The sequence below is a fragment of the Magnolia sinica genome, chromosome 1, assembly GCF_029962835.1.
Source record: "Magnolia sinica isolate HGM2019 chromosome 1, MsV1, whole genome shotgun sequence".
Lineage (NCBI taxonomy): Eukaryota > Viridiplantae > Streptophyta > Magnoliopsida > Magnoliales > Magnoliaceae > Magnolia > Magnolia sinica.
Window position 1 is genome coordinate 31,711,551 of NC_080573.1, and position 27,066 is coordinate 31,738,616.

At 39.6% G+C, this 27,066-nt stretch overlaps 1 protein-coding gene across 3 annotated transcripts; it reads right to left on the reverse strand.

The window, feature by feature from the left end:
- On the reverse strand, positions 1-27,066 carry LOC131244598 (uncharacterized). 3 transcript variants are annotated; one of them, XM_058244112.1, is made up of 11 exons: positions 26,876-27,022; positions 26,212-26,299; positions 24,404-24,871; positions 19,233-19,407; positions 18,041-18,338; positions 15,464-15,536; positions 15,210-15,300; positions 13,469-13,548; positions 11,058-11,337; positions 410-633; positions 1-292 (listed from the first exon to the last, which is right to left on the reverse strand). In XM_058244112.1, exons 3-9 carry the CDS (start codon positions 24,857-24,859, stop codon positions 11,092-11,094), a joined length of 1,419 nt encoding a protein of 472 aa, XP_058100095.1. In that variant the 5' UTR covers positions 24,860-24,871; positions 26,212-26,299; positions 26,876-27,022; the 3' UTR covers positions 1-292; positions 410-633; positions 11,058-11,091. The 3 variants fall into 3 exon arrangements, with proteins under 3 accessions (XP_058100095.1, XP_058100087.1, XP_058100103.1); XM_058244104.1 differs by lacking the exon at positions 26,212-26,299 and having other exon boundaries at positions 26,876-27,063; XM_058244120.1 differs by lacking the exons at positions 1-292; positions 410-633; positions 13,469-13,548; positions 26,212-26,299 and having other exon boundaries at positions 11,064-11,337; positions 26,876-27,066.

Genomic DNA, 27,066 nt, shown 5'->3' on the forward strand with positions numbered 1-27,066 from the left:
TCAAACAACAGGCCAGGAAGGGCATTTTATGATTACATCCAAGTAAAATCACTTTCATTTAGATATACATTGCAGCTTAATTTCATCTGCAAAACCCTATTCATAGAATATCTCATCTATTCATCAAACAAATAACAACAGACGTATGATTTGGCAGTGGCTTTTAAAAAACTTAACCTTTTGTGTTACAGTTTTGCTAGCCGCACACCCCTCCACGCACCAAGACGAGAGTTCAAACCAGGTCACATGAAGGGGCATCCAAGTGTGAGGTAGGGCACATCAGGTAGATAATCTGTACCAAAAAAAAAAAAAAAACAGAAGGTTCAACTACTATGTAGTCCAAATGAACGAAAACTTAACCATTAAGTTCTTCCAAACCATCCACTTGTTTCTTGCATGCATGTCTTACCTGAGAGTTGACCAACATGATCCTTGATCAGATCATCCAAATGGTGGGCCCTGAAAAGTACAAAACTTGGATTCATCCTACACAGGTGCCTTCTGCCACTTGTATCACTATTCCGAATCATTTTTTCTTGTCTTATTGGGCTCCCTTCTTCCACACCATTAAAACAAACACAAACACAAACAAGGCAGCAACAATGGGTTCTCTTGGGTCCATGAATTTGGGACCTGATGCAGAAATCACAAGGTGTTAGGCTTGAATAAAGCTGGCCGAAGAGCTATTTTAATCACATTAAGAAACCCACAAAAAAAAAAAAAAGGCACCTTCATATGCAGCACACAAACCCATCCTAGCAAGTGGTCGAACACCAGGCAAGGGCATAAGGAGGCCCCCACTGAAGATGACCACACATGAAAACAAGGCTAGTCCACTCATCATGCAGGCCACATGAGTTGAATCTGTGAGTTAGCAATTTTATGAAATGGGCCCCCACTGAAGATGACCACACATGAAAACAAGGCTAGTCCACCCATCATGCAGGCCACATGAGTTGAATCTGTGAGATAGCAAACCTTAGAAGATACAAGGTTTTCTTCTTTTCCAGAACCAAAAAGGCAGGCATTTGTGGTGCTCTTTTGATGCTGATATATATATATATATATATATATATATATATATATATATATATATATATATATATATATATATATGTTTTGGATGCTGGATGAAGATTTTAGGAAGAAATTCTGAAGTTTTTTATTTGATTGATACTATCCTTTTGATTCCTGTTCCTTGCCACTTTGTCCAAACGGGCACCCAAGGCATCAAAATTTCCAGGAGATTTTTCAGAAGCGCATATATCTCTCGTTAGTTTCTTATTGTTCAAAGGGATGGAGAGATGAATGAGGATGTTCCTGATAGATTTTGAGCTGAGTGAATGAAGTAGAGATGTTCCTCTACAGTGCATGCACGGCATACTAATGAAACTAAATTGTACCCAGGAAAAAAAATAATAATAATTGAACAGCCGTGCTATATAAAGAACAGAATGTTGGGCAGTTAGGATGCAACATGAAAAGAGGACGAGTGTTATAGAGATGATGAAATTGAAATGGATGTGTGGAAGATTGGGAAGGATAAAAACAAGAATGAAGTCTTTTGAAGCTGCCCCGCAGTATCAATAAGAGATAAAATGATCAGGAACAGATTGAGACAGTTCGGTCACATAAGACAACGATGTGATATATATCGTCAGTGAGGGGAACTTCAGTTAGGATCGTAAAGCCTGAAAAGAGAATGAGATGAAAACACATGGTGTGCCATAATGGCCATACGAGGCTGTAAAGGCCACTACATAAAGGTAATGGTGGCAACCATTACATGGTACGAGCAGTGTTCGAGTTGTCGGTATTGTTACAAGTTTCGCTGGCCGGAGATAAAGATATTATATCGTTATCGCCGATAATATCGCTGATAACCAGAAATGCAGGAAAACATGGGGGAAACATGGAGAAAATAGTGGAATTTTTCAGTGAAACTCCAGAACATGCCTAAATACACATATTTGCATATTTAGGAATAAAAAAATTACAAAAAGAATGCATTACATAATAAGTTTTCATTTAATGGAGCCCATTTTAATGTGTTGTATATCCATGTCCGTCCATCTATTTTTCTGGATCATTTTAATGCATAATCCCACAAATGAAGTTGATCCCAATCTTATGTGGACCATACCATAGGAAACAGTGGTGATTGACCATTGAAAACTTATGGTGGGCCACATAAGTTTTGGTTCAAACTGAAATTTGTTTGTTTGTTTTTTTTATTTTTATTCTTTTATTTAAAGGTTCCTCCGAGTTTATGACACCTCATTGACGGTTTGAAGGGTCAACAAAACAATACAATGGACCCTAGCAAGTTTTTCAAGGATAGGGATGTGGGTGGGACCCTGACCATCAGCCCACCTCAATGTATGCATTGTATATCTACATGGTCCATCCATTTTTCAAAATGGATGGACAGTGTGGATAAAAATCATACATTACGGTGGGCCCCACAGCTAGGTGTTGCCGGGGCTGTACCCAATCCGCTTCCCCTTGGCAATTCGTGGGGATGCAGATCGTACTGACGCTGCCAGTAAAGAGGTGGCTACTGGTAAATGCTCCCTGGGCCCACCAAGATCTATGTGTTATATCCAAACCGTCCATCCATTTGTCGAGATCATCTTAAGGCTTGGGACAAAAAATAAGACAGATCTAACTATCAAGTGGACCACACAGCAAAAACCAGTGGGGGATTGAACGTCTACCATTGAAACCCTTTTTGGGGTCATAGAAGTTTTGGAACAAGAAAATTTGTTTTTCCTCTTCATTCAGGTATTTGTGACCTCATGAACAAATTGGATGTAAAATAAACGTTACGGTGGGCTCTATAAATTGTTTAACGGTGAAAATCATTATCTACGCTGCTATTTATGGTGTGGTACAGATGATCTTTGGATATGATTCATCTTTTGCATAATGCTCTAAAATGATATCTAAAAATAGATGAACCGTGTAGATATAATAAATACATCATTGTGGGGCCCATGTAACTTTGATCTCCTTTGAACCATTTGTACAACTCGGAGCTCGAGGAGGGTAAGTGCTCGTCTTCGCACGACACGTACCTACAGCAGCTACATAGCTGGTGTGAGGTACACCAACCATTCCGCTTCCCTCGGTACGCAACCGCTTCTACTTCCGAGGCTCGAAGTTTTTTTTTTTTTTTTTTTAAACACAGAAATATCAGAGCGAGAGGATTTCTCACCGAGGGGTTTTTGACCGAGGGTTTGAAAACCCTAAATCAGACCCAAATCGAGGGGAAATCCGGCAAAATTTCATATTTTTCGCTGAAATTGCGACAACGATATTCCAATCGGAAAAAAGGGGGAAATTTGTAGGTTTTTCTTACCTAACAGGGCTGTCGATCGAAGCCAAAGGGATTTTGTTCTTCTGAGTTTCGATCAGGTACGAAAATCGTGAAATTGAAGGGTTTTTTTTTTTCCTTTATTTTAGCCACACCATGCCGATATTCTCGGTGAGAACCCATTTTTATCGATGATATCGCCGAAAATTTCGCCGATATTCTGTAGAGAAACGAAAAGTTAGGGTTTCGGTGTCGCCAGTGCAGCGACACCAATATTATCGGCGATAATATCGACAAATCGTCGACAACACGAACACTGGTTACGAGTATGACCCCTAACGGCCATTACAGCTTCCGTAGCAGCCCGTTAACAGTCCATTACAAAGCTAATATAGGTTTTTCGGTTTTTTTTTTTTAAAAGAAAAAAGGAAAAAAGAAAAAGAAAAGAGAGAGACCGTAATGACCATTAGAGCCTGTATCAAAAAGGTAATGGTGGTGGCTGTTCCATTACCGTTATGGAATGCCTTGGAAAGACGTAAATGTATTGCATCTTGGTGTTGATGAGGGATATAAAGGCTTCTTGACTAAACCAAAGATATGGCTATATATGGGAGTGATTGGCAAAACAAGATTCCTAAAGTCAATCCAAAATAGATGTTCACAATCACCAGGTTTCAGTGAACATTCATTCTATTAAGAGGAATATAGGATCCTTCACCCAAGGCTTCACAAAGTATAACTAGGGTTTTCAATTCTAACAAGGAGGGCCCATGGTTCAATCATCTAGACCAGTGGTCCGTTGTGTCCCACTATGGATTGGTATGCTTCCGCACATATCGATGGCTAGATTCAACTCCTTTGAGGGAAATCGTAACTCCAAATTCAATTATCCATTCCTTAAGCCAATTTGTCATATGACATCTTGATGTGAGCGAGTCACGGACACTTTCATGGCCAAGATGGACCAGAGAAGGCCCGATCAGAGGCCAAAGTGATCAGGACCGTCAGAACCATAAAGTAGGCGTATCTCGCAAACCGGAATTAGTTATTCGACATATCATATATGATTTTGGAGTAAGAGAAGCTACTTTAGCCAACTAACCCCGCTACGCTAGGTTGCCCATGCCGGATTTGCGAGATTCCATCAAATTGACGGTCGAAAGTCCATTTTAATTTCGTTTTTACTATTTAAAGTAAGTTTTAGTTCGATCATAACTCTTGATCCTTTGAACTTTAGGAGTCATGCTCAACATGAAAAGGGCTTACAAAAATTAGGAGAATCCTGGTTAGGCCAAATTGGACACTTAATATTTTTAGCCAAAAACCATGAGGTCTAGTAGAAATCATGACCGTCTATAAATAGTAAGTTTACTATTTATAGTAAGTCACGTTTTTTAGGCAATTTGAGTTGGAGTTTGATGCCGAAACTTCTTCCTAGGTTTGATATCACTATTTAAAGGATTGTAAATTCGTTTTTATCATCAATCAATTAATTTTTGAATTTATTAGAATTTATTTATATTTTCTATTTTCTATTTTTCCTCGTGGATTCAAGGAATCTCTTTGAGGAGTCCAGATAAGCTCCGTGGATTCGGAGTAATTATCCCCCAAGGAAAACAGTGATCGACCTCATCACGTCCATCCCTGCGTCAATTGGTATCAGATAGAGGACTCCCCTTAGGCTAATGGCAAATAACAAAGGAATGGACCAAAATCCCATGGATGGTGATCCAAAGATTCATTATTTTTTAGAAAGAATGGAAGCTTTCCACTAGAAGAGTCAGTTGACCGTACAAGGGCTGCAGGCAATCCTCAACCGTCTTGCGAATACGCTAATTCTGCTCCAAGCCCAACCCAATGCTCAGCCGCCCGTGGTTGTTGTACGGCATAACCCCGATTTTCATAGGGCACTACCAAAGGTGAATTGTAGGGCTACCCCGATGAGTCGAGCTTCAACAATGACGACATCGATGACAGCTTTGCCTGACGACCAGTCCATAGAGGCGATCGACTAAATCGCGTTGAAAAAGACTATCGAGGTAAGGCCGAACTTCCCAGTTTTAATGGCTTATTGCGTATAGAAGATTTCCTCGACTGGTTAGCCAAAGTATAAAGATATTTTGATTACATTGATGTGCCAGAACATAAAAATGTGAAATTAGTAGCATTCAAGTTAAAATCTGGTGCTTTTGCATGGTGGGAGCAATTACAACTCTCACGTGCCCGACAGAACAAGGCGCCCATCCAATCATGACCATGAATGAGACGCCTTCTTCGATTGCGATTCCTCCCTAGTGATTATGGGCATGTATTATTCCAGCAATACCAAAATTGCTGACAGAGGAATCAAACCGTCACATATTACATTGAAGAATTCCAACGGTTGGCAACATGGAATGACCTGTTGGAAACTGAATCATTGAAAGTAGCACGGTTTATAGGTGGGTTACGATCGACAATTTAGGACCGAGTTCAGATGCACCCAGTCGAGACCGTGGATAAGCGGTTTAGTTGGCAGGTAGGGCAGAAACACGGCTTGCAAGAGTCTCTACTTGACCCTATCCTTCAACTTGACCCCATATGATGGGTCCCACGTAGGATTCAGCGCTAGCACGAGGAAAGGAACCAGTAGGAGGAGGCCATCAACCTCCTACAACCTCAAACCGTGACACAAGGAGCGGTCCATCTAGGCCTAAACATGCGGCACCCACAACAGCGGGTTCGAGTAGGATTCCTAATCCTTATGGTCGGCCAAGGTCAAACACTTATTACTGTTATGGCCAACCGAGCCACTTATCAAACACCTGCCCTCAACGCCCCGCAGCCCACTTAGCCATTAACGAAGGGGGCACTGAAAGTGATATAGCGGAAGAAGGCCCTGAATTTGATGAAGATGAATAAGCTACTGAAGAATGAGCTAGTGACGAAAAATGGTTGACTGAGGATCATGGTGAATCCTTGGTCGTGAGACGATTATTGTACACTCCATGAAAGGAGTTGCACCCACAGTGGCACAACATATTCCGGTAAGCTCTATGATGTAATCATAGACGGTGACAGTAGTGAGAACATCGTCTCGAAAGTGATGGTGGACAAGTTGCGGCTACCTACGACAAATTATCATTCCCCTTACTCGATTGACTGTATAAAAAAGGTGAACGAGACCAAGGTAACTGAACAATGCGCTATCTCGTTTTCAATTAGTAAAAATTATAAGGATCAAGTACTTTGTGACGTAGTCGACATGGAAGTATGTCATATGTTACTCGGTCGACCATAGCAATCGGACCGTGATGCGATCCACCGAGGACAAGACAATGTTTACGTCATCGTCAAGGACGATCGAAAGATGGTCCTTGCCCATGGCACCGAAGAACCATCATTAAGCTTCTAAAGTGGAGGAGAGTTCCCTCCTGACCATTCGGGATTTCATGGAGGAATCCAAGAAAACCGGCAAGGTCTACGCCGTAATGATAAAGGGCAAGGAATCGGAGCCCTTACACATTCCCCCAAGTTTAAGTTCGTTGCTAAATGAATTTAAGGAAATCTAGCCCGAAGAGTTACCCGACGGATTGCCCCTCATGCGATATATCCAACATCGCATAGACTTCGTCCCTAGGGCTAGTTTGTCCAACTGCCCTCACTATCGGATGAGTCCAAAAGAGTGTGAGATACTTCAGGGACAAGTGGAGAGTTGAAACGTAAGGGTCTTTTGAGTGAGAGCATTAGCCCATGTGCAGTGCCAACATTGTTAATCCCTAAGAAAGATGACAGCTGGTGCATCTGTGTCAACGGCCGTGCAATTAACAAGATTACCATCAAATATCAGTTCTCAATACCACGGTTGGATGACATGCTCAATATGCTAAAAAGTGCGAAGGTGTAAACTAGATCTGAGGAGCGGGTACCATCAAATTCACATCTGGCCCGATGATGAGCGAAAAACAACATTCAAGACCAAGGGTTGTATGAGTGGCTAGTCATGCCCTTCGGTCTATCGAACGCACCAAGCACTTTTATGCGTTTGATGAATCAAGTGTTGAAGCCGTTTATTGGCCGGTTCATGGTAGTATACTGGATAACATCCTGATATACAGTCAGGATGAGACGAAACACATGGAACATCTCAGGCAGGTGCTACAAGTCCTGCAAGTTAACAAGTTATTACTCAACTTTAAAAAGTGCAATTTTTTAACGGACAGCCTGTTGTTCTTAGGATTTATTGTGACGTCCACGGGTACCCGTGTGGATGATGGAAAGGTGCGAGCCATCAAGGAATGACCAATCCTGACGAGCATTCATGAAATGAGGAGTTTCTGCAAGTTGGCGACCTTCCATCGTCGATTCATGCGGAATTTCAGCACGATAGTCGCACATGTTATAGATTGCATGAAAAATGGGCCGTTTCAGTGGACCGATTAGGCCGACAAGAGCTTTGCTAAAATCAAGCATCAGTTGTCCACAACACCGATCTTGGTTCTTCCCAGTTTTAACAAATTGTTTGAGGTTAAGTGTGGTGCCTCATATGTCAGAATTAGAGGAGTCTTATCACCGGATGATAGGTCGGTAGTCTTTTATAGCAAGAAGCTCAGTGAAGCCCGAAAGAAGTGGTTGACATATGAGCTTAAGCTATATGCAGTTGTTCAAACAGTGCGACACTGGCAGCATTATCTGGAGAGAGTTTGTTCTCTACACTAACCATCAAACCTCCAAGTTTATCAATAGTCAAGCTAACGAGAATCGTATGCATGCTAGATGAGTTACATTTTTGCAGGAATTCACGTTCGTTCTGAAGCACAAGTCAGGGTAACAGAACAAGGTGGCCGATGCACTAAGCCGCTGTGAGTCACTACTTGTTACAATGAGCAATGAGGTGGTCGGCTTCGACTGTCTTAAGGAGCTGTATGCCGAGGACGAGGACTTCAAGGATGGATGAACGAGGTGCCAAGAGGGTCATCCCAAAGACTTACTTATGCAAGACGGTTTCCTCTTCAAAGGGAATCAACTGTGAATCCCCCAAAGTTCTCTAAGGGAGCAGATTATTCAAAAGCTATATGAAGGTGGACTTGGTGGACAATTTGGGTGAGACAAGACGCGGGCTCTTAGGAAGGAGCGGTATTACTGGCCGCAATTGGTACGTGACATTGGAAAAACAATGCAACGCTGTCATAGTTGTCAGATCTCCAAGGGACAATCTCAAAATATGAGCCTCTACACCCCATTACCTGTGCCTGATGGCCTTTGATAGGACTTATCTATAGACTTCGTACTTGGTCTCCCACAAACACAATGCAGCATGGATTCGGTGTTTGTGGTAGTAGATCGTTTCTCAAAGATAGCGCACTGTCCTATGTAAGAAGACCATCGCTGCAACACATGTAGCGAATCTACTCTTCAGAGAGATCATGGAGCTACACGAGGTTCCCAAGACTATTACTTTTGACCATGACACGAAGTTCATTAACCACTTCTGACGAACTTTGTGGAATTGGTTCAATACACAATTTCAGTTCAGCAGTGCCTACCATCCACAGACCGATGGGCAGACAAAGTTGTGAATCGCATGTTGGGAAACCTCCTTCGATGTATTTCAGGTGACAAACCGAAGCAGTGGGATTTAACATTGCCTCAAGCGGAATTTGCATTTAACAACATGGTGAACCGCTCGACAGAGAAGTCCCCATTCCAGATTGTTTATGGTCAAGTGCCTCGCCACACACTTGACTTGGTCCCTTTGCCCAAGCTCCCGGGTATGAGTATTGCAACAGAACATGTGGCGGACCGAATCGTGAGCATTCATGCGGATGTGCAAGCCAAGTTGCATGCCTCGAACGTCAAGTACAAGAAACAAGCTGACAAGCATCGGCAACAAGAGGTGTTCGAGGTGGGCGACCATGTTATGGTCCATCTATCCAAGGAGAGATTTCCAACCGAGACCTACAACAAGTTCAAGAATAAGAAGATTGGACCGTTACAGATCCTCCGAAAGATCAATGACAACACTTACATTGTTGATCTTCATGATGACATGGATATCTCGCGTACTTTCAATGTCGCGGACCTAACCGAGTATCATGAACCGAAGCGGGACGAGAACTCGATGACGAGTTCTTTTGCAGTGGAGGGAACTAATGTAGAGCGGGTCGCAGACACTTTCATAGCCAAGATGGACCAGAGAAGGACCGATCGGAGGCGAAAATGATCAGGACCGTCAGAACCCTAAAGTAGGTGTATCTCACAAACCAGAATGAGTTCTTTAACGTACCATATATGATTTTGGAGTAGGAGAAGCTACTTTAGCCAACTAACCCCGCTACACCGGGTTGCCCACGGCAGATTTGTGAGATTCCAACAAATTGACGATCAAAAGTCCATTTTAATTTCGTTTTTACTATTTATAGTAAGTTTTAGCTCGATCATAACTCTTAATCCTTTAAGCTTTAGGAGTCATGCCCAACATGAAAAGGGCTTAGAAAAATTAGGAGAATAAAGTGGTTAGGCCAAATTGGACACTTACTATTTTTGGTTGAAAACCATGAAGTCTAGTAGAACTCATGATTGTCTATAAATAGTAAGTTTACTATTTATAGTAAGTCGTGTTTTTTGGGGAGTTTGAGTTGGAGTTTGATTCTGAAACTTCCTAGCTTTGATATCACTATTTAAAGGATTGTAAATTCGTTTTTATCATTAATCAACTTATTTTCGAATTTATTTCTATTTTCTATTTTTCCTCATGGATTCGAGGAATCTCTCTGAGAAGTCCAGAGAAGCTCCGTGGATTCGGAGTAAGTATCCCCTGACGAAGACGGTGATCGACCTCATCACGTCCATCCCTGTGTCACATCTACATAAATAGGAGAAGAGATTTGACCCACATGCAGACTAATGCTAGACAACTCAACCGAATCCCCTCATCTGGTACTGCTGAAAATGAAGAAAATCTAAATGGAAAGATATAAACACATTCTAAAATATGAATATAGAGAGGTGTGTATCATGGATGGATCCTATTATTGGGGTTTGATGAATCTGGCACTTTGTACTGGTATGAGACTTTGACACTGATAACCATGTCCACGCAACATAGGTAGCAAGCAATTTAGGAGATTTTTGAAGAATGATCCATATATGCTACAATGTGATAGAAGTGGGTCATGTATTTACCATGCACATAACCACAAGCATCACATCCTATAATTCTTCACTACAGAGAACTAGTTGAGTGACTCTTGATTTGATTTATTTCACAAGAAATGGGAGCCTAGAATTAGCATTCAGAGCCCCACAAAACAGAAAGGCTTGGCTGAGTACCAAGTTCATTGGTGAATGCATGAACATTGCTACCAACAAGCTTTTATTTCTCTCCATATATTTAGGGTGCATTTGGAGGCTCAAATTGAATTTAATTGCAACAAATCAGCTAAATAAAGAAAAGATTAATAAAGCTGGGGTTGCACCATTTTAATTCATTATGATAAACAAACCCTGCAAATTTATGCATTTGAAACAGTTGTAATGACAATGAAAGGGCTAGTCGCTAATTATAGATGAAGCAATGCTACTTTCACAATGGTTATTGCTTCTTTATTCGATTCAATTATTGCAATTATTCTAATCAAGCATCCAAATGTGCACTTAGACCACGAAACAGCACCGGTTAAACATAAACATTATCTTACAACAAAAAATATCATGTGAATAAATAACTTCATTGGACCAAAAGATGGAACTTGAGAAATACCTGAAAATTGCATCACGGAATTATTTTATCCATGTCAAGGATTCACATTCTCACTCCTGGTTTCTTGCTGCTCAGCGGTAGCCCCGGGCCCTGCATCTCCAAGATTTTCACTTGCTTGTTCTTGCCTCTGTCCGCCTCTATCATTTCGGCGATATGCAGACATCAAATTCCGCCTCATCCGCCATCTCAAGTACTCCACAAGCAAGGAGTTTGTGCTGATTGCGATCCCAAACCCAGTGAACGAGGAGAGAAGGACCGAGAGAATGGGATTCACGTTGAGCTAAAAAGTTTTATAAAGAACATAGGAAACACAAATTCCTCTATAAGAAGATGGAGATGGTCACACAGAATGGAGAAATTCAGGATGCAGAATGTTTCACAAGGCAAGCGCCCATCAGCCAATTCCAAATAAAAGGGCCTGAGCCATGCCACAATGGCTCATGCGTGTGAGATCCATTCCTTCCATTAGGCAGTCCACAGATCATGTGGGCTGCACGTATGTGTTGAACTAGACTCTAGTTATCCTTTTCAACCTGGACTGCACGTATGTGTTGAACTAGACACTAGTTATCCTTTTCAACCCTCCATTTTCTTTGTACCTCCCAGTATCATTACATGTATATATGACTGGGGATATGGATATTGCCGATAATATCATTGATACCAGGAAATGTATCACTGACTGGGGGAAACCTTAGGGAAAGATGGGGGAAAGGGTAGAATTTTTCAGTGAAACTTCCAAGAGACACTAAAATACACATCTTTACATATTTAAGAATAATTTTTTTTGCAAAAAAGAACTATAAATAATAATTTTTCATTTAATAGGGGCCTAAAGCATGTGTTGTGGTAAAATAATCAGTGCAATAAATCAAAATGAGTTCTTTCATACCAATAAATCATTAGGAACACAATAATCACTTATAGTCGTTTCTAAATCAAAGAAAAAGTCATACAACCACCCATCCATGCATGCATGCATACATCCATCCATCCAGCCATACACTAATACATCCATCCATCCAAACACATACACACACTAATACATCCATCCATCCATGCATACATGCATGCATGTCTATCCATCCATCCATCCATCCATCCATCCATGCGTACATGCATACATGCTTATCCATCCATCCATCCATAAATATACATACATTAATACATCCATCCATCCATCCATGCATACATACACTAACGCATCCACCCATCTATGCATACATTGATACATACATCCATACATGTTTATCCATCCATCCATACATACATACAATACATATATTAATACATCAATCAATCCATCAATGATACATACACTAATACATCCATCCATCCATCCATGCATACATATATACATACATACATGTCTATCCATCCATCCGTGCATACATACGAACAGGCATACATGATCCACCCATACATGCATAATACATCCATCCATCCATCAATGCACACATCCACGCATACATATATCATACATTCATCCATAAATGCATATATAATTATGAAATAAAATAATTATATTTAGAAGTAGAAATTAAAAAAAAAAATTCATAATATTTACAACTCCGAAATTTATTTTTTTTATTAAAAATGTAACTCATCACTAATCACCATCCATCCATAAATAGAAAGAATTAACACGCTTTTTCATGAGACTGTCAAATTGTCACTATTTGTAAAAATAAACAGTTTTTTTTTTTACATTGTCAAAATTTTAAATAATTTAAAAAAAAAAAAAAAATCCTTTAAAAAATTGAAGAGTTGTTGAAATCCACTCCAACAAGATGACCCAAAAAAATTTGAATTTCCTTTTTTTAAAATTTTTTTCTGACTTTCACAATATTTACACACATTTCCCCCCTTCTAGATTTTCCCCCAACATTACGGATTCGATTCACAAACATTGAAGAGAAGTAGTAGACTTTATTATTATTATTTTTTTTTTATTTTTTTTTTGGGGGGGGGGGTTTCTATTTTGCACTTGAGGTCTGCCCCTTTCTTGTATTGAGTGGTATTGGCGATGATATCGTTGATACAACTCAATACAAGCAAGGGGTTCTATAAGAAATCGAGCAACACTATAGCGGTATATACCTGTATCAATATATCAGCAATATCTGGACAAAACCATTTTGCGGAGGTTTCGGTATCTCCCAGCCGGTGATACCAATAATATCAGCAATAATTATCGCTGATATCTGGAACACTACCTGTAGCACACCTTCAGAATGGACCAGTCATTTCTTTGGTCTAGGACATGTTTGTGCAAAGGCTCACCAGGTGAAAGGCTTGGGTATCGCATACAAGTCCCACTTTGGCAGATCCGGGGTGCTTGCATTTGGCGTATGCAGACAGGCACTTGCGACTTGCATTCCTCAATCAGGAAAGAAGCAAATAGTACTTACTATTGTGTAAAAGATATGAGCAAACATAATAACAATTGCAAACTGGAATGATGCGTAGGCCCAGATATAACTCTTGCTCACTGAAATCATAAAATACAGGAAGTTAAGAGCCGTAATTAGGACAGACTATTTTATGCTAAGGAACTATGAGAAAGACCACAAAAAGAAAAGTAAATGCAAACCATCCATTGGAAAGTTTTCCATTATCCATTTATTTATAATACATTCCTCTTTTAAGGAAAAAAAAAATCGAGATTTATCAAATCAGTCACAAGGTTTCCACATTAAGTACTGGTGAATTAGTGAAAGCTCACTGAACTGTCACACGAAAGGGTCAGAATTTGGACTCAGCTGGTTTCTTTAGCTAGAAAGGTCACACATATAACCTCAAAGTGTCCCCATCTTCATTGCTGTGCCTTAACTTCTTTAGGCTTGTATGTGACCTTCACTTCCTTCTCAAAAAGATTAATTTCCGTAAGTCTAATTCCAACTTTCAGTAAAGATTATGTAAGGAGAAAAAAAGGCATGAGCTGCTAGGAGGGCCTTCTGGCAATCTAGGGTAAGGCTTGAAACAGGAGGGTGGCAGGGGTGGGGGGTCGGGTTGGGTTATTGGTAATATACTTGGAAACTCTTGGGATGGATCTTCCCATCTGCCACAAGCCATTTGAAATCCTCCCGACAGCTTGCCTCAGATAATGTTGGAGTCAAGTCTGTTGAAAAGCACCATGGCTTAGCATGTCAGCTTTGGAAGTTGGCATTCTTGGAGTTTACAAAGAGGGAAATCCGAGTACATGAGGCTAGTGGGATAATAAAGGTGGACAAATTTTTCTAATAGCTACAACAGTATTAAAAAAGTGCAGTACCACATATATGGCACAGTATGACAGGTATCAGACCCATATCAAAGTGCCAGTGGCAGTGACATATGTGATAACAGTCTGTGGCAAGATGAAGCATGCAAATCTCAATGTAAACAGTGGTAGAATACGTTTTCACTTGCGGTTCCCTTTTTTCTTGGAACCATGTTAACCCATTTGCTACATTTTCAGACACCAGCTTTACTAAGCCCACATGTGCACAATAAAGCTCATGTACACAGCATGCATGTGCCAGAATGGCACGATAGGTCCAAGATCCAATCCATCCATCTGAACCACTGTATTGATGCCCTAGCCAAAGAATCAGGTTGATCCACTGGTCAGGTGAACCAAGGTTTGCAAAACAAATGTACGGCCCTGTAGAACTTGGCTAAAGTTTTCCAACCCATCCACCTGTTTCCAATATTGGTGACCTCAAGACCATATTTTATTTTTGGGAAAACATAAGCAAGATCAGACCAACCTGATGGATGGATTTAGATCTCACGTATGTGCCATTCCAGCACGTGTGGCATGTACACGAGCTTTATTGCACACGCGCATGCACTTAGCAAAGATCTTTCCAACACAAAGCACTACCCATTCCTTGTTGGCAGCCCTTGACAAGAAACTAGTGTTCATTTGACAAGCACATCCCCTCTGCCTTGACAGCAAAAACATACAAATGGACCCTAAGATACTTTTTTGGCATTAGAACAATTTTATTTCTCAAGGAGTACTATGTTAATTTATGAATGAAAAGATACACTGCTTTTGGTTAAAAACACAGTATAGTACTCCTGGCATGTTTTGCCCAATCCAGAAAGCAAAGCGCACAAAATGCCAGCGAATTGAGGAAATAAACAAGTTTAGTAATATCTAACCCATTGTGGAAGCAATCATGGATGAGAGGAGACCCAAAACACATGAGAAGGGCAAAGAAATAGCCAGAGCACGGGACCGCAAATTACCAACCTGCTTTCATCAAAAGCATCAACAGCAATCACAAATCAAGTAAAAAGGGAAAAGTGAACTTTTCTACAAAAGCAGATAGAAAAGGTTATAATGTCAGTTACAGTGACTTTGAGACAGAACACCAATTTCAAGGTAGAGCTTGCATGAGAAGATGGTAATTTACCAAAAGTTGCTCCAGAAAGCAGAAATAGGCAAGCATGCTGACCATGACGAGAACTGGCACATCCTGCCAGACCCTGCCACAAGTACAACAACAGCCATTTGAACTCCAAGAATTGGGAAGAGGATAGCAATCTGCAATCAAAAATCAAACTAAAAACTTAGGGTACAGTGGACAATCCTGGTTCCCTGGGCAGGCAGGATGTAGTACAAATCACTCAGTGGGATAAGAACAGGCCCTCCACTTCTCATCTCACTAGTGAATTGGAGAAGGCGTAAGCCCACATAATGCAGGTTCCATTTTCTGCATTAATCCCGAACAGCAAGAATATTGAGTATGCCACGGTAGCCCCATAAACCATGATTAGCAGTACATCCAAACAGATCCATAGAAACTCCCTAGAAGGTTATACATAATATTAAATCTGCATCTAACCAAAATCATTTCAATGCCTCTATTTGAAGCATGATAGATAAAGCAACTCTCGATTTTTTTTTTTATCTAGCTACTTCTAGAAGAAAGATCATTTTAGTTCCTACATTTGAAGCATGATAGACATGGTATTCAAAAACAATTACGTAATGGTAACGGTGAGCGCCGTTACACGATATGGGGTTGCAAGGCCCATTGTGGAAGAGAGGAAAAATAAATAAAATAAAATTGGCCCGTAACGGGACAATAGGGGACCGATACATTTTCTTCCTCTAGAAAAAAATAAAAATAAAAATTTGACCATTGGTTTCAGCCCATATCATTACGGCTATAAGGCCGGCTGTTAGAGCCACCATTAACGCTATTGATATCTCGATAATAGGTCAAGCTAATCTGTCAATTAAAAAAATTTGAACTATTAGAAGAAAATCATTTTAGTGCGCCTCTATTTGAAGCAAAATAGATCAAGCTACTCTTTCAATTATGAAACCTAGCTAAGACTAGAAGGTGGACAAATCCATGTCACTGTAAAGAGTCACTTCCTTCAATGGTCTAACTGCTCCAACTCGAAATTTCACAGATTATAAGAAACAATACTGAATCAGAAAGATTCAAGCACAGAGAGGTAATGTGATTACTCATTCCCCAGTTTCCCACGAGCACTCTTTGTTCCCCAGCTTTCTACTAGCACTGTTATTTGATCTATTTACATAAACAATCCACCCAATCATCGGATGGGGGCCCCAGGTATGGCTGATTGTGTGATTGACCACATCCAGGGTATTGATTGACCTGATTGAAGATTTGGATTAGTCAAGTGTCCAGTGACAGATTTGGACCAAATCAAAGGTCTGAGTGGACTCTAGGGCCCACAAGATGGCACATCTAATGGACGAACCAAACAGTGGTGATACAAGTTCAAGTGGATGCCCTTAGAAGGTTGATACACAAAGCGAACAAGTGTTAAAAGGCACTTGTACAATTGTAAAAGGACTACAATTGGACAAATCCAATATTTCCTTTGCTATCCAAAACATAGCGAATGTTCAATCATGAAAAAGTCGTCCATTTTCTTTTCTTTTTCTACTATCCAAACACGCCCTAAGAAAGAGTATAATTTGGGGCCTGCAGAACCATGCCCCACAAACTACGGTGACTCAAAGAATGCAGCCTCATACAATCCAAACCTAGTGAAGGGATTTGAGTTTTCTAGAAGGAGACGAGCTCACTTCAACAGGCTGCACCACATGATTTTGCACTTCATATAGAAGCATCAGATACAGGCACAAACCCATCTCAAAGTATCAAAGTATCATACTTCCACACAACCAGGGCTAGGACGCTCTTGACACTATGTGAAACAAATTAGCATTGAGCTACAAGAAAACCAAGATTTTGATTGCTCAAATAGAATTATACAACTAGGATTAACAACTAAAAATAAAGAGTTACAATGATGATGTCATAGTTTGTTCTAGAGTTGGAGACTCGGTCTACTTAAATGCCACAATTTGTAAAGGAAATGACGGGCACATGTCCAAATGGGTTCCTCATATATATCATTTCAAAATAGAATAGTACCAAAGGACGTCAAAAGTGAAAGAACGTAATGAGAAAGCATCAACTGCCCAGAAATCAGGAGTACAGCCTCTTTTATGTTTCTTGCTAAGGCCATTTGAGTGACAACAGATTGAAATGAGATTCATTGCACATGCGCCCATGCAGAAAAGTCTGAATGGTTCAGGCCATTCATCGGGTGAGCACCACCATGAACATGTCATGTCCCAAAAATCAAGCTGGATGACTCATCAGGTGGACCCCACTTGTACATTGAATGCAGACTGTTGGTCATGTTTCTCTAACAATCCATTTTTCTCATAGACATGCTGCCTGGACAGGCCCGATTTTTAGGCCACTGCATGTTCATGAAGGGTCTCACATGGCCCAGAAATCGCATGCAATGCCAGGACATGCTGCCAATCTGCCTTTGCATTAAAGTCCTTCACATTTCTTTCCCCTTGCAAGAAGATAAAACATGAATGTTATGATCAGGGAATCATCCTGCATGTCATGTGTGTAACTTTCTGAAATAACTGCGGCCATTGTGATGGTGGATGGAACGACAAAAAATTTGTAAATTTTAAGCACCTGTAGCGAGATATTTCCCTTTGCTGAGGTACGCTTGCTGAGTGTCTATTAACGGTCTGAGGATTCTGTATTCTCAATAAGGTTACAGGTAGGTTTTGAACGTCTTGCTTGCAAACATCACAGGTCTTGTTACCCTTAATGCTGAACCATTTCACCGCACATTCTTGGTGTGCAAGTGCAAGTTCACCTTTGCAGCTACATTCCATTTTAAGAGTCTCACCGCCTTCCCCAAGCTCAATTAAACAGATTCTGCAAACTGCATCTTCTTCAGGAATATCTTCACCAGAATCTTCAGTTGCTGCCAAGAAATAATTTAATAAGAACATAGCTACCAAAACAATCAAAGCGTATACGAGAAATCTGAAGGAAATGTAGAAGTGGTTATTTCCGTAAATTTGAACTGGCATGCACAATAATAGCAATTAGGAGGATTCGCAATGGAAGCTCACGTGAGTTCTTTTGCGATGGGAGGCTCGCTTGTCTCCAGCATCTCTTCCATACACATGGCACATTTCTAAGGCAATTGGAAGCACTGATCTGGTGGCCACTGCATGAAGAGGCTATAGCTTATAAATCATAGAGAACAACAGATCATAGCCGTCAAATTACTTGCCCACCAATGAAATTTTTTACTGAGAAAAAGAACAGTGTTGCACATTCAATGACTGAAATTGCACCAATCAGACAGCTCTCATTGCCAGTCAAATCACCATGATTTTTGGGTTTATGAACCAACCAGATCATTGGCTCCAATTGTCCTGCACAACTGCCATGTTTATGGTGGAGACGCCTGGAACTAGGGAACCTCCATCTGCAAAGAAGCTAGCAAGCATCTCTGCCAAACACCAATTATTGGAATTTGAATATGGTAACAAAAATTTTGAGAACTAATCATGCAAGATGGAATCAAGGAAAAGGTTCCCGCCAATCATGGTTAAAAGACTTGCTGACCCGGATCGACTTGCTCAGTCCTGAGAGTCAAGTTGGGACTCACCTGAGTCAGGGGTGACTCATGGTATTGAACCGGATTGGATCCTATCAAATCTGAGTCTTAAAACCATGAAGCCAATACTGGGCACCAAATACTGCTAAACCAAATGTGCGTGTATAAAATTCATGAATTTGAATTTCCATACCGGTAATAACTAATCCAAAATATACAGTTCCATGAAACCAAACAGGATGAACATACCTATATCTGTAGTTGGGGCATCATTTGGGATAGTACCATCAACCATTGGAGGACGAGGGGTTGCTGGGATTACTCGCATTAAGCCTCCTAAAGAATCCATCCGCCTTAAACTTCTGTTTTTGACATTCACCGGAACCGACAGTGAACGTGTTATATGATGCTGAACTTCTGGTTTCTGAAAGGGAAAAGAATCCAGTTTGAATAAGACTTAGAGAGCATTATTTTATTTAGTTGGGTCTCAAAATAGTTGTTAAAAAACAGGTTATGCACATCCATAAAGGCTAGAATGAATCTTAAAGTGATGTCTCATCAGACCAGACAGATGAGAAATACAGGTCACGGAAATGTGTTCACTCACTACATATGATTTGAGGAACTACATTGGTATATAAATTGGCTTGGGGACATGCTATCCTTTCTCAGGTATGGAAACAACCAGTCAGATGAGAAATGCAAGCCACAAAAATGTGTTTGCTCACTACATAATTGAAGAACCACACTTGCGCTGAATTGGGATAGAGATATGCTTTGCTTTCTCAGATTTGAAAGCATTTTATTTTGAACCGTCTAATAATAAGAGTAACAAGAATCACAGTATCAATAACAAAGGTATGTACATTTTTTCCTCCTTTTTTTCGTTTTTTTGTTTCTTTTACATTCTTTTAGTGGATTTGTCTAGCAAATCTCCTTTTCAACTTTCCTTGCAGTAAGCATATTTTCATGCAGCTTTGTTTGCTTGCATTATTGTGCTCGTGTTATCTAGTGTTCTTGCTGAGTCAAACTCAATAGTGGTAGGAGGCAAATAATGTGTTGATGACTTTGATGTGAGAGATTGAAGATAACATTGATGGTAGATTGTCTGGTTTGAGTTCTAGGATGGAGTCGATGACACAAAACCATGATTGGGGGAAGTGCACTTGAATCTAAGTTGGAGGAGATGAATCTAATCTGGAGGATCTGGAGTCACAGCAACTAATGGAGAGGAATTATGCAAACCCTCAGCAAGATAATGTTGAGGCAGACAATGGAGTTGTGGGAAGCTATTGAAGTGTTGTTGCCTTGGTTGAAAGTTGCCTGATGACCATGTCGGAGACATCATAGAGAGATGAAGATGATCATGACCCAATGGTCATATTGAAGGCATCAGTTTGACTCCTTGTTTTCTTTTTCTTTTTTTTTCTTTTTTTTTTTTCTTGTCTTTTTTTGTAGTTAGTGGACATTGTCAGTCTTGAGGATTAGTCTGTAGATGCAAGCACTGGTTTGTGTAAGTGAAAGATGCACTTGATGAAGAAGGGAATGGGTTCCTAAGGTGTATTGCAGTGATGTGACAGGTTAGCAGTTACCAAGGTCAAGGACTTCCGAGATCCCACGCACATTGGGCTACATTTCTTATTGAACCAAAATCATGGGTTGCATAAGCAAGCCGACATGGATATTGAAAATATGGAGTCAAATGCTTATTTACTTGGGGAAATACGGCTTTCTTGCCCTTGTTCTTGCTCTAGCTCCCACTTCCAAACCTCCAGATCCTAGCAACAGGTACTGCCGCCATCATCCAATCAAAACCGCATCTAACTTAATCATTTGTGTTCCGATATGAAGTTTAGGGCCAATTCGGATAACACCAGAGGAAATAAAAAGAAATGAAAATGAAACACTTTTCTCATGATGGGATGTTTCACAATGTTTGGATATAAAAAATAGCAGTAGATTTCACATTTCACATAACAATCATTATACTTTTCTAAGTCAATTTCCCATCATAAGATATGAAGTAAGCATTATCTCACAATAATGAGATTTTCACTTGATATCCAAACAAGACCTTTAAAAATGAAATTCATGGAAATCCATGTTCAAATAGTGCCAATGGAAATCAGCATTGGGTAATTATTCCATTTTCTTTTCTTTTCTTTTCTTTTCTTTTCTCCACTTCTGACTATCCAAACAGGACCTTACATCATTTCCATGTCTAGATATTTTGAATTTTTGAAGTGAACACTAATTAGTTGGGATAAGACTTATTAGATCATGATGATGATGATGATGAAAGTAATTAAATAAGGGGCCCGTTTTGACGCACTTCCTTAAAAGGGGTTTTCAAAAGGGGGGTTTCATGCCTGCTTTTTTGGCCAACTTGGCAAAAGCTAGTTGGATTGGCTACTTTTTGCTGAGTTGGCATCTCAGCACCTGTTTTATAGAGCAGGAGATAGATGAGGGTTTGCACAGTGCATCCAAATGCACAACATCATCATCATCTAAGCCTTATCCAAACAATTGGGATCTGCTAAATGAATCATGTTCCACCATTCCGCTCTATCAAAGGACGCCCTGGCATTAAGGAATGTTATATCGTCCAGATTCATGGTGTAAGTTATGGAAAAAGTTTGGTGCCAGATGCCAACCTGATGCAACCCCCCTCCTTTATCTGAGCTTGGGACCCCAATTACAGCACAAAATGGGCACTGTGTAATAGACTATCACATGGATTGATAACAATTAAGCGCTATCTAATAGTCATTACATAGGTTGATTATAATCAATGTTCAAAATATTAGTATCACGCAATGTATCGCACCCTTGGGATATAGATACATATCGGTTATCACACGGGAGATATCGTTTGTATCACGTAATTTATCACACTTTGTAGGAAACATGGGGAAACATTGGGAAAATGGTTGAATTTTTCAATGAAACTTCAAGGATTATTTAAAAAGACCTTAATACACACTTTTAAATCATAAAATCTCAAAAAAAAAAAAAAAAAAAAGTACACATAATAGGTTTCCTTTGTATAGGGTCCTAAGCTATGCGTCGTTCAATTGAACTTATATTCAGTATCCACCCTGTCCATCCATTTTTCCGTATCATTTTAGGACATTATCCAAAAAATGAAGCAGATCCAATAATCAGGTGGACCATACCATAGGAAACAATGGTGATTGACCATTAGTGGGCCACAAAAGTTTTGGATCAAGCTGATAATTGCTTTTTCTCTTCATTCAAACTTATGTGAAGTTATCAACAGATTGGATGCCTAATAAAATATAGGAAAAATTAAGGTGCAACCTAATAAGTTTTTAATGGTACAGTGTTCAACCACCACTGTTTCCTTGAGGATAGTCCACCTGATAATTGGATCTTCTTAATTCTTGGGATCATGCTGTAAAATTATCGAAAAAACAGATAAATGGAGCAGATATAGAATACACACGTCAAGTTGGGCCCCACGGTAGGGGTTGTACGTTCTTGGGTAAGGCCAGGTTATCACCTAATCCGCTCCCTACATTACACTTAAATACACTCTTATCGTATTGAGTAAACTTTGTTGGGCCCACCGTGAATGTACATAGTTTATCCAAGTCGTCCATCCGTTTTTTCAACTCATTTTAGGGGTTGAGCACAAATTTGAAACATATCCAAAGCTCAAACGGACCATACCGCAGGAAACAGTAGGAATACTGATGTCCACCGTTGAAACTTTCCTAAGGCCATCCAACCTGTTCATAAGATCACAAAGACATGGATGAAGGAAAAGAACAAATATCAACTTGATCCAAAACTTCTTTGGCCCCCACGGATTTTTTAACGATAAATGTTCAGTTCGCACTGTTTTCTATGGTGTGGTCCACTTGAGCTTTGGATATGCTTCATTTTTTGGGCTAAAACCATAAAATTATATGATAAAATGGATGGATGGGTGGATAAAATACATGAATTACAGTGGGGCCCACAGAGTTTACTCAGTACGCTACTTACTATGCAATCCACTTCCCACCACACTGTGAAGATGAGCGCCGACTCTCCTAGAGCTCGAGTTGTATGAACGGTTCAAAGTTACATGGGCCCCACAATAATGTATTTATTATATCAACACCATTCAACCATTTGGAGAGATCATTTTAGATCATGAGCCCAAAAATGAGTCATATACTCATAGCCAAAGCTCAAGTGAACCACACCAAAAATAGCAGTGGAACACTGATTCTCACCCTTAAAACATTCGTAGGGCCCGCAATAACTTTTATTTTCCATCCAATCTATTCATGAGGTCACACAGACCTGGATGAAGAGGAAAAACAAATATCATATTGATCCAAAACTTCTGCCCAAAAGGGTTTCAATGGTAGACATTCAATCTCCCATTGTTGTTTGCAGTGTAGTGCACTTGATCTTTGGATCTGTCTTATTTTTCGGCTCAAGCCTTACGATGAGCTCGCCAAATGGACAAACAATTTGGATATAACACATACCTTATGATGGGACCCACAGAACTTGGTGAAGTCAACACACCAATCAGCTCGATGGTGTGTGGTACACCAGCTAACCCAATTCCCGTAAAAAGGGCTTGAACAGCCTTTTTTTCGAAGCAGAGAAGGTTTCGGCTCCCATATCTATCATTACACTAGATTTCAGCGAGGATTTCTCTCCCAAATTTTCCAAAATTCCTTTTTTTGGCAAATTCCAACCCAAATCCCCTTGTTCCTCAGCAAAAATTTGATTTCTTTCAAAAACAATCATCTTTGAAGAAAATAAGAGGCTTTTAGGATTTTTCTTACATAATCCGGAAATGTCGACCGCGGCACTCCAAATCCAGTCAAAAGCTACTCTCTCATGCGTATTGAATAGGTAAAATATATATATGTGGAATTTTTGGATGGGATGCGGATGAGATGTCGCTAGATATCGCACGGCTACAGTTCTACGTAAAAATCCGCAATATCATTATTGTGTGATATATCGGCGATATCTCATGATATTTTGTGTTATATCACACGATACATGGAAGTTTGGCAATTCGAATAGTACTTTTTGTATTTTTGGAGGGTTTCGTATCGTGACTGCCAATATCGATATTATCGATATTGCAAACACTGATTATAATCGATTCCCGTTTGGATTAAAACAATATTTACTCCTCAAACGCCCCTTCAGAGAGAGCAACCAACGTGCCCAGAGCTAACTGAACCATTTTATAAGAATCAAATGTACACTACTCATGTTCTACTTTGTGTAATTAAGGCCTGCAAGTACAGCCAAACATCCCAAATATTTAGTACATCATTTGTTTAAGTTATTAGCAGAAGTTCTTTGTAAAAGATCTCTTATTGCAGCAGTCATAGAGAACCTACAAGTAATAGCACATAACGAGTAAAGGAGGCGCTTACAATTGAATCAAAGTGATCCACCACATCTCTTTCCTGTACAGACTCAGGACCTGAATTTGCAACCGGTGTAACCGGTAAAGAGTGGGTTCTTTTTGTTGTCGCAGCAGAAAAGACCCTGGTCAGAGAAAATGATCTTGAAGTAGAGGGTTTATCCTGTAGTTCTTCTGAAGTGGGCATCCCTGGGATGAGTAGAACAGTTTTTTCACATTCAGGAACTGAAGCTTTAGTCTTAAAGCTCCGCTGCGAAAGCAGATGTCTCATAGATGATCTGCCTTTTGCTGAACTTGGCCGTGGAGGCAAGCCAGCTCTTGTGGAACTAGGACTGATTATGGAAGGAATGTTAATCCTTGTTGAACTCGGGCACGGAGTTTCCATAGACCTTTCAGGTATCTGTAATGAGGAGAGGTTCGGCCGCCTCGTATGCTGAATTGATGATGTTTCTCCATTTTTCTCCATTTTTTTATGTTCCTAGAACACCATTCACATACACATCAAACAAATTGGAAATTGTGCATTGCCCACATTTGCCAGGACAATCACTCATTAAGACATGCATTAAACAAAACTGAGATGACGTGGCTGGAAGAAATACTACTAATGTTTGATCATGTGATTACGGAATACTGCAACATACAAAGGAAATCACAAACACATATAAACATGCAGTTTATGCACATAGCTCACATGATTGGAACATGAAATCCTAAAAACTAACCGAGCCCCAAAGGGTGTAATCTATAAAATAAAAAATTCCGAAATATCTGGATTATGCTGAACTTAGTACTGAAACAGAGTCCAAGACTGGCAAAAGAGTCACAGCTTGGCAAAAACCGAAACAGCAACCCATGGCAGCATAGGTAACTACAGATGTAGGGAATAGCACCTATACAGTTACGTAATCAGCTGAGAACAGGAAATCTGCAGTTTCAACCAGTATCTGTTCTTCTAAGAAAATGCAGTTTTTGTTTTTCTTCTTGCCAAATATGATATTGAGATCTTTTCCCAGAACACGATTGATTTCTAAGATCACTTCCAGGTCTAGGTCTTTTACTACTTTGTCCCGGTAAAGCCTCCAGATGGCTTTTTTTTTTCTTTTAACGAGGCCAGTCCAATCATACATTTAAGGTCATCCGATTGGGAATTCTTTTAGCATGCCCCATCAACGAATGGGCCACAAATGAATGGTCAGGATCACCAATGGTTGCTGGTGAGCCAAAATAATATTAATAATAATGAAGTCATTTTTTACTCAACCCGGCAAAGTGTAAACCAAAATTTCCAAAATTTCTTTCTTTTTCTTAAACTAACATAACAAGAAACCAAAAGTTAAAAGAATAGAACAAAAAGGATAAGATAGAAAAACAAGTGATCGATGCAATCAATTTTAGGGGTCGTTTGGATGCCCCTAAAATTTGTAAGTGGTAAATGAATTGTAGGCAATTGAATTACAGGTGTAAATTGTTTACGGACTGTCCTGCTTGGCTTTAAGCTGTAATCCTTTTACAGGTAAATAGTGTTTTGTATGTGGATAACTTGTAAATTGTTTACAGCCTGTTATAGGGTATTCACGCCAGCAAGGTTGGAGAGATTAATCCCTATAAAATCTTCAAATGAAATATAAGGGCTTCATTTAAGATGAATCAATGGGTTGAGCCCATCTCAATAAAGCCTAGGGCTGACATTAGGTGACCCACATGAGTGAGACCACTAATTCAAATGCCCTTTTATGATGAGAAACTACTAAATATAAACAGTTAACCATTTACAGGCATTTTTCAGCATCCAAACATTCCCTGCAATCCATTTACCTGTATTTCATTTCCCACTAGTCCATTTTACAGGCATCCAAACGACCCCTCAGTGCTTTAGAATTTTTTATTTTTCCTTTTGAAGATACTGAAAGCATAAACAAAAGAATCTATCTCAATCATTTCAAAGTAACAATTAGAGACTTCAATCTGAATTATTTTACTAAGGAATTGGGAAAAAAAAAGAAAAGAAAATAAGGAAAGTTCAAAAAAATAAAAAATAAAAATAAAAATCAAACTTCAGAACTCAAAATACTCAATAAACAGAAAAATCTAACTCGATAAGGGAAACCCACTGAAATTTCAATTTTGACACGAAGCTGGTGAAACAAAAACCAGAAATTTCGAATTTCAGAGCAAACAAACAAAAAAAAAAAAAAAACACGAATGAATCAGAAATCACATACCTATCACAAATTTCCATTTGTAACCATTATAGAAACCAGAAAAAAAAAAAAAAAAAAAAAAAAAACACAACTTTCAGTGCAAGAACTTGCAAAAACAATAAAAATTCAAAATCCGGAGCAAAAATGCACTCAGAAATTCTTTTTTTTTTTTTTAATACATCTTTATCATGAAATTTTGAATCTTTATCAATCAAACCCCCAAAAGACCAAATTTTCAAATTTTAGCTCAAAAACTCGATGAACTGAACGAAAAATACCTCCCCATCGGCCAAATCTGGCGTCGATCCTTCGCTTGGTTGCGATTCGGTTCCTGAATTCTCCATTGATTAAAAAATAAAGAAAAAATCGATTTTTCCAGACAAAAACCCTAGATTTTGGGTTGTTTTCCTAAGAGAGAGCAGACAAGAACAGGAACAGTGCATGGAATTTTTATAAAAGAACGAGTTAC